The 7,728-nt window shown below is 33.1% G+C and overlaps 1 protein-coding gene across 4 annotated transcripts; it reads right to left on the bottom strand.

Moving 5' to 3' along the window:
• Positions 1-1,923: 1,923 nt before the first annotated feature.
• On the bottom strand, positions 1,924-7,080 carry LOC137819048 (uncharacterized). 4 transcript variants are annotated; one of them, XR_011082222.1, is made up of 7 exons: positions 6,632-7,074; positions 6,431-6,483; positions 4,431-4,577; positions 3,481-3,587; positions 3,218-3,324; positions 2,687-2,750; positions 1,924-2,305 (listed from the first exon to the last, which is right to left on the bottom strand). XR_011082222.1 is itself a non-coding variant. In XM_068622771.1 (6 exons), coding segments are annotated over exons 3-6 (342 nt in total). In that variant the 5' UTR covers positions 6,262-6,308; positions 6,431-6,486; positions 6,623-7,080; the 3' UTR covers positions 3,213-3,323. The 4 variants fall into 4 exon arrangements, 2 of the variants coding, with proteins under 2 accessions (XP_068478872.1, XP_068478871.1); XR_011082223.1 differs by lacking the exons at positions 6,431-6,483; positions 6,632-7,074 and adding an exon at positions 5,168-6,168; XM_068622771.1 differs by lacking the exons at positions 1,924-2,305; positions 2,687-2,750 and adding an exon at positions 6,175-6,308 and having other exon boundaries at positions 3,213-3,324; positions 6,431-6,486; positions 6,623-7,080.
• Between the last annotated feature and the right edge of the window lie 648 nt (positions 7,081-7,728).

Raw genomic sequence — 7,728 nt, 5'->3', positions numbered from 1 at the left:
TCATTTATGAGAAATAACATCTTTAAAATTATAATGGATATCAAAACAAAAATCCTACTTCATTCATCAATTGCACACATATAACATTTAAATTTATTTCAGTTACCAATCAAAAGTTTTATCTAATTTTTTTTTTCTTAAACCAAATAAATTTTTTTTAGATCAAGTTTATTCTCTATTTTTAAATAGATCCATTACCATTTGTATTAATTAATTACTTCATTTTAAATTTATATTCTTAAATTTATGTATAAAATATTTTATATAATATTTAAATAATTTAAATAAATATTTTCTTTTACTCAATTAATTTTAAATCAAACACTTATTTAATTTAATAAATTTAATTTAACTAATTTATATTCAAAATTGATAAATTAAATAATTTATTATAACATTAAAAAAATAATTTTAAAATAAATATAATAAAGAATTAAATATGCATTAAATAAATTTAAATTTTAAAATCCTAAACATGCGTGAGCCAAGCGGACGCATATGCGTGGGTTATGGCCGACGCAAAACCGACGCATATGCATGGGTTGAGGCCGACGCAACCCGACGCCTATGCGTGGGCTTTGGCCGACGCAAGCTGACTTTTTTTAAAAAAAAAATCAAATCCATTTCTGCGTTCCATTTCATTTTTGCGTGGGCTTTTAGTCAATTTGGCCGACGCGAGTACCGTCCGCAAGTGGCCCACGCAAAAAAAATGGAAGCTAGATGAAGGTTTTCTTGTAGTGAAAATTTATTCAAGGTTTTTGTTACGAGATTAACTAATACAGTAAAGATAAAAAAAAAACACCAAAATTAATAAATTTATTGATTTAAAGAAATCCTAAGAAATATGTTTAGATTATCAAATTTTCATAAAAAACACTACTCGTGTTTTCAAGATCGTAAAAATTATTGTGAGTATAGTATGTAAAAATGAAAATTTATTTAAATGTTACATAATTCATATCACTTTTTTATTATCAACTTTTTAATTAATTATTTTTCACTAAAAAGCTAATTATTTTTCACAAAAGTATTAACTTTTAATTAATTTATATTACAAGAGGGTTTTGCGGGGTGGCGGTGGCGTCCTATAGCGACGTGCGGTGACTAGGGTTTCGCAGGACGACAGCGGTGTTCCAGATCGTGCTTCGCGATGACCAGGTTTTTCGCGCAGGTTTGTCCAAGGCGCGACGGCGGCCAGTGCTCGGAGGCGAGTCTGGATCGCGTTTTGCGCATCTATTGGGAGGATTGCAGAACGCGGTAGCGGCGAGTGCTGGTCTGTATTGCGGCGCGGTGTGTGCGCGTCGTGAGCGGTGGTGCGTGCGCGGGGTGCAGCTGAGCGCCGCGCTGATACGACCATTTGTGGTGGTGGTGCGGTGAGTAGTGGTGGTCCGCTGCCTGGACTGTGACGGTCAGCGACGGTTCTTGGCAACAACCTATGTCTTTTGGAGTGACGAAGGATTATAAGAGTTTCCTTATTTCATGAAATTGTTTGAAGGATCGTGAAGTATCTTCTTATACGAACGTACATGATAAGTCTGGCCAAAAGAAATCACTACAAAAAAAAACTGATTTACCTACGGACAAAATCCATATGTAACAGCAAAAATCCGTAGGTAAATCAGCATTACCCACAGATTTCCCACGGAAAAAAATTCGTATGTAATACTGGCATCGGTAATTTACCTACGAACTATGAGTTCGTAGGTAATAACAGTCCGTAGGTAATACCTACGACCACCAGTCCGTAAGTAATACCCACGACCACCAGTCCGTAGGTAAAATCTACACATATTTCCCACCAACTATATTCTATGGGTAAATTCGTATGTAATCCTATATCCATCAAAATGTATATTCATGTATTTAAATGAATGCCTTTTTTAACACTTGTATAAATTTAATATATCCAACTCATATCCAAGATATACTAATGAACAATTTATTACCAAACATCATCCAATACACCTAACATAAAAGAAAAAGAAAACACATTTATGAAAGATAAACTCAAATCCACTTGAAATATCTGTAAAAATCCAAATAAACTTCAAACATAACTAAAGATCCCTAATTCAAAAGTCAAGTGACCTAATTATATAATCCGCAATTTAAAAAACTATAAACATAATCCTAATAGTTTGCATAATAAATATCGTCATCTTCTTGTTGCCTGGGTAGTTCCGCCTTGGTGGTTCTTGGTGTGACAGTACTTGTTAAAATTGTTGTTGAACGACACTTCGTATATCAGAAGGAAGGAAGGGAAGAAAATCCCAACAATCAACAACCTAAGAGAATAGGTACCTAACTGCATAACACAAAATAGAGAAAAGGAAAATCTCCTTATCAATCACTTGTCAAATTCTAATGTATAGTAAATTAATTCGGACAATTTTCCTATTTCCTCTTAATTATGTGTGAATTAATTCTAGAGGACATCTAAAATTGAAAGAAGAAATATATTTGAATTTTTTTTAAATACCACCTTTGTGGTTTTATTAAAATGGTTCTGAATTGTGATGATACTTGATTGCTACATTCTGTTTTGTTGGTTTAGAGAATTTTACATTTTAGAATTTACATATCCATTTCTCTTTTCAATGTAATTTACATAATATAACTATAATTTAAAAAAAAAATATTTTAAATAAACAATTGTGATACGCAATCGGCTTTCTAACATACTCACATGCTTTTCTGGATCCAACTTTGATCTTCACCAAAAGTCTAGCTTCAATATCTTGTTTTCTCAACTGCACACAGATATATTAACATTAAAAATTTATATTAATTCTTTTTATACGGTAAATGAAATGGTTAAGTTTAGTTTAGGTGGTTTTAAGCAAGAAAATGCAATGATATTTGAACAAAAGCATATGAAGTTCGGATCAGTTGGACCAACTAAGCAAAAGAGTATTTTCCCTTATCAAATGAAAGACACACGTACATAAATATATATATAGAGAGAGATTCATAGTCATAAATAATTTCAGAAACATTTTTTAAAAAACTTATAAAATTAACAAAGTATAACTTTACATAAATAAATAAAAAATATATATATATATAGAGAGAGAGATTCATAGTCATAAATAATTTCAGAAACATTTTTTAAAAAACTTATAAAATTAACTAAGTATAACTTTACATAAAAATAAATAAATATATATATATATAGAGAGAGAGAGAGATATAGAGATTCATAGTCATATCTACTTACCAAGTATGAGCTGATGGCAGACGATTAGGTGCTACATATGCCTTGTGAATCTGAAACCTTTGCAGACCAGAGATGCCCTGTAACGCCTTAAAGCCCTCCAACGAAATCTGGAAAATAGGTTACAACAAAGGCTACATATGTTACCAAGTGTGTTTTAAAAAACTTATAAAATTAACTAAGTATAACTTTACATAAAAATAAATAAATATATATATATATAGAGAGAGAGAGAGATATAGAGATTCATAGTCATATCTACTTACCAAGTATGAGCTGATGGCAGACGATTAGGTGCTACATATGCCTTGTGAATCTGAAACCTTTGCAGACCAGAGATGCCCTGTAACGCCTTAAAGCCCTCCAACGAAATCTGGAAAATAGGTTACAACAAAGGCTACATATGTTACCAAGTGTGTTTTAAAAGAATTTAAGTACCCCTAACAAAGTTAAGTACTTTTACTCTAAGATGACAAACAATCTGAGAAGCACCCCAACAAGATTAACCTCGCCACCCCACCACCCCCAAAAAACCCTTGAGAATACATCACAACCGTTTACACCATACTACATGGTAAAATTCATGTATTGGTGTTGCATACTTGAACATATATCACTAACGAACGACTGTCACAACACATCTGGCAGAATGCTAATATTCTCCAATACTTCAACTATTTCATAGAATGAGGTAATGTAAATCTCTGACAAAGGAAATGAATTTATATAATTCATTGAGCCATATATATATTGTAGGGAGGAACAAATATAAATGAAGTTGTAAGATCTGCTAGACTTAAACCAGATAAGAATGGAAAGAATATGAAACTAAAAGTAACTTTTGTTATACTCAAATTAGGAAAAGTTTAAAAGAACTATTGATATTAGATATTCAACAAAGCTTAGAGAATTCGATATTATAATACCCAATCACTTAAGTTTGTATCTTATTGAATTATAACCATTGATTAGCCTCGAACCTAGGTAAATTAATAATTTCTGAAATCACAATTTTATACATGACTTCCCAAAACACATGCAGCTCCCCCAAGTCACTCACTTCTATGATGAGGCTGACACTTCTCTCCCTCAGCACCCACAATCAGTCTTATCGTACCCAATAACACTCTTATATTATGGCCTGACCCTTAAGTGTGTGCATGTTGCCTATGAAAAATAACTAATAAAGTCTTAAAGATTGTAAATTGAAACTCACCTCCAACATCCATTTCAAATTCATATAGTAATCAGGATCAACCGCTTCAATATCATGGCATGTAACCTTAACACCCAGTATATGCTTGTAGAGGTCGGGGGTAAAGTAAACATCCAGCAGTTGCCCATCAACCAAAGCCTTCCCCACCTGCATGTAAGATCAGACAAGTGTCAAAGATTCAAAACCACTCAACAGTTAACCAAAGTTTAATATTGGTGTCATAGACAGCTTTAACTATATATCGCCCAACAATATAATTAATCAACAAAACTTATGTCAGCTTGAACAAATCTTGAAATTATAGAGAGATGTATAAAACCCTATCACAGAAGCATCAATTCAAGTCCATTCACCAACCACGCTTCTTCAGAAAATTTTTAGTTCTCTTCCTCGTGCGAGTGAAGACAATAACTACACAAGCCAAAATTCATTAAGGGAAGTTCACACTAGAGAAATTCAATTTCTTCAACCAATCCGGAGGATCCCTCGAAACTAAGGTTATCATAAAGATTATTAAAGCTACCCCAACTAAGATCCTTGTCACTGGTTTAATTAGTGAGTCCTGCAAAAGAGAACTTTCAGCCAACGAAAATATTACATGAATTACATATATGTTTTTATTAGGATCACATGAATTTCATATCATAGACAGATATTGATAATGGTGGTTTGCAGCATTTCAATTTTAAAAAAAAAGAAAATTGTAGAGTATCTACATCAGTAGTTAAAGAAAATACATATAAATAATGTAAAATCCTTGATCAGTAATATGTCCTTCATGATTTCATAATTTGATTTCTAGGCATTAAATGATGCTTGAGGTCCGGTCCTGTAACCTACAAACTTTGTTGCACTGAAAGAAAAAGCTTTCACAAAACTCGATTAATTAAAAGCCATGACAAACAGATTTAGAGAGAATAAGCAAACCTATTTTTATCACAACATTCATAAAATTCACAGTGTGAAGCATCATGAACCTAAAAAAATATTCAATTTACAGTAAACTTTTTGTAACACCAAATATTTTAGCTTATGCTTATTAAATGAAAAAAGGCTCTAAAAGAGGGTACAATAGGCTAAAACTCAAGCAAAGGAGTGATTCAATTCAATCCCTGAATCATACAACATAATCTCCATTTTATTAAAAAATAATACTAAAATATAATTTACATCATTATTTGCTTGTAGGTACTAATTTTTTATTGGTAAGATATCCCTGTTTGAAAATCCTACAAAACCAAACCACTTGGTCCTTTCCCAGCCTTTTAGAACAGAACAAACAACAGTAATGAAAGAGTGTTCACCTAGTTCCCATATTAAACTCGTAAATTTAAACAGATTTTTGGGTTAAGAATTCAATCAGAGAAACCAAAAGAAAATTCAGGCAATTTATATCTTAACTATAACCACATTTTGAATTGAGCTACAAAAACTCAGGTAACACTCTATGCTCACACTCCTAATCGCATATATTACTACCTAGTCCTTTGATAGGAGAATTAATAAGAAACATCCTATTACTGAGTAGGTTTATGTTAGAAGGGAGAGGGGTACAACAGGGACTTCAAATCCTATGAATAACAGAACAAATAATGGAGGTTTTGTTAGGAGAACGGAATATAAATAGGTGTGGTAGTTGGAGGGAGGGCCATTGTATTGGTCAGTTTGTATTCGGAAGGTCCATGTTCCTTGAATTACCCGGAGGATTCTTTAATTTTTTTCAACAGAAGTTTATTTTTCTTACCCCTGAACCAGTTTGCATCATCTTTGCTAACCTGACTGACCAACACAGCCAAGCAGATTGAACATACAACTGCAAACTTAGATACATATTGGCCGACCATAATTGCAAAATAGTTATAGTACAAGATCCCCAATCTGTGCCAATCATGAGTTGGGTAAGGTAGGTTGCACAATCCAGGAATCATGTTACAAAAAGTAAGACAATATATAATGCATTCCAAAGACAAAAATTTAAGTTTTTGGAAAAGAAGACTTACATCTCCTCAAATTTTGGTCCTGCACGATACAAAACAGAACACCAGCTTCTTCGCTTCAAGGTCGCATATGAAGAAAACAGTATGAGATCACAATAGATTATCAATATCAATACTTTAGGTATCATGGAAAATACCCTAAACCTACTGAACATTATCCTACAATAAATGAAAGAAAAAAAAAGCCAATATCTTTCTCAGTACAGGATGAATGAAGCCTCCGTAAATCTCCTTTGAATCGTCTATGCTTCAGGCCACCACGACGAAGCTCTCCATTGGGTTTTTCACTAAATTTTCGAAGTCGGGGTTGAGGATTTAGGTTTACAATTACGAACACCAGATTAGGGCTTTCAGTTTCACAAATTGAAACCAGAAATGGGAGATTTCAGTGTAGATTATGGAAGACACGGGATTTGGGTTGCAGGAACAAAAGAGAGATTGGAAACACATTTTCCAAACGGAGAAAGAACGAGAACTTCAAAGTTCCATTGTTTGGGCGTTTTAGAACTCTGAAGGTATTAAGGTTTCGATTACTCACATCACGGTTTAGACTTAGATTTGAGAACCCTCCATTGACATTTTTGAAGAAAACCTAAGAGTGTAATCTGTGGTGGAGGAAAGGAAACCAATTCAACATAATATTATTTTCTTTTATTTTTTTAAAATACTTTATTTTACTTATGGTTAAGCATGGTACTGAGTGTTAAAAATTTTCCTGCCACCTCATTTTCGTATGTAATGTGCCACTTCAGCTTGTTTTTTTTTTTTTTTTTTTACTTTTAATAACATTACCTACGGGATCTTTGGTAGGTAAAACCCATTTTACCTACCAAAAAAATTCATGGGTAATTATCCATAGGTAAAACAACTTTTTCTTGTAGTGAATCTTTTACTTAGACTTTGGAAATTACATGTGTTATTCATTTGTACCAGCTACCTACTCCTTGCATTAAAGAAGACATGATTGTGGTCCGGATCAATGAGACAAATTACTTGGTTGGCCTTGAGGATTATAAGACCCATATTCATGGTGAGGTTATTCATTCTAAGGGGATAAACCTCTCACACACTTGGTGTGGAAGGCTCTTGGACTGTGGAAAACAATTGCTTTCGGGAAGGGTTTTTACAAGTTTGAGTTCGCTTCTTTAGAAAACATGTGATGGGCCTTTGGGATGGGTTCCTTGAAGTTATCTCTAGGTTTCTTGAGATTGTTTTCCTGGACAAAAGATGTTGTTCCAACTACCATGAAAAATACCAAAACTTAGGCTTGGGTTCGAATCTACAAATTGCCTTTGGAGTAT

The sequence above is a fragment of the Phaseolus vulgaris genome, chromosome 10 (assembly GCF_000499845.2).
Source record: "Phaseolus vulgaris cultivar G19833 chromosome 10, P. vulgaris v2.0, whole genome shotgun sequence".
Taxonomy (NCBI): domain Eukaryota; kingdom Viridiplantae; phylum Streptophyta; class Magnoliopsida; order Fabales; family Fabaceae; genus Phaseolus; species Phaseolus vulgaris.
Note: the sequence above shows the minus strand (reverse complement) of the source record. Positions and strands in the feature narration are given on the sequence as shown.

Excerpts from the sequence above, each read along its gene's own strand:
- LOC137819048 (XM_068622770.1), bottom strand. The coding sequence starts at position 6,261 with ATGTATCTAAGTTTGCAGTTGTATGTTCAATCTGCTTGGCTGTGTTGG. Across the intron at positions 4,578-6,174 it reads TGATGCAAACTGGTTCAGGG|GTGGGGAAGGCTTTGGTTGA; the intron begins GTAAGAAAAATA and ends TCTTACATGCAG. Across the intron at positions 3,588-4,430 it reads ATTTGAAATGGATGTTGGAG|ATTTCGTTGGAGGGCTTTAA; the intron begins GTGAGTTTCAAT and ends CCTATTTTCCAG.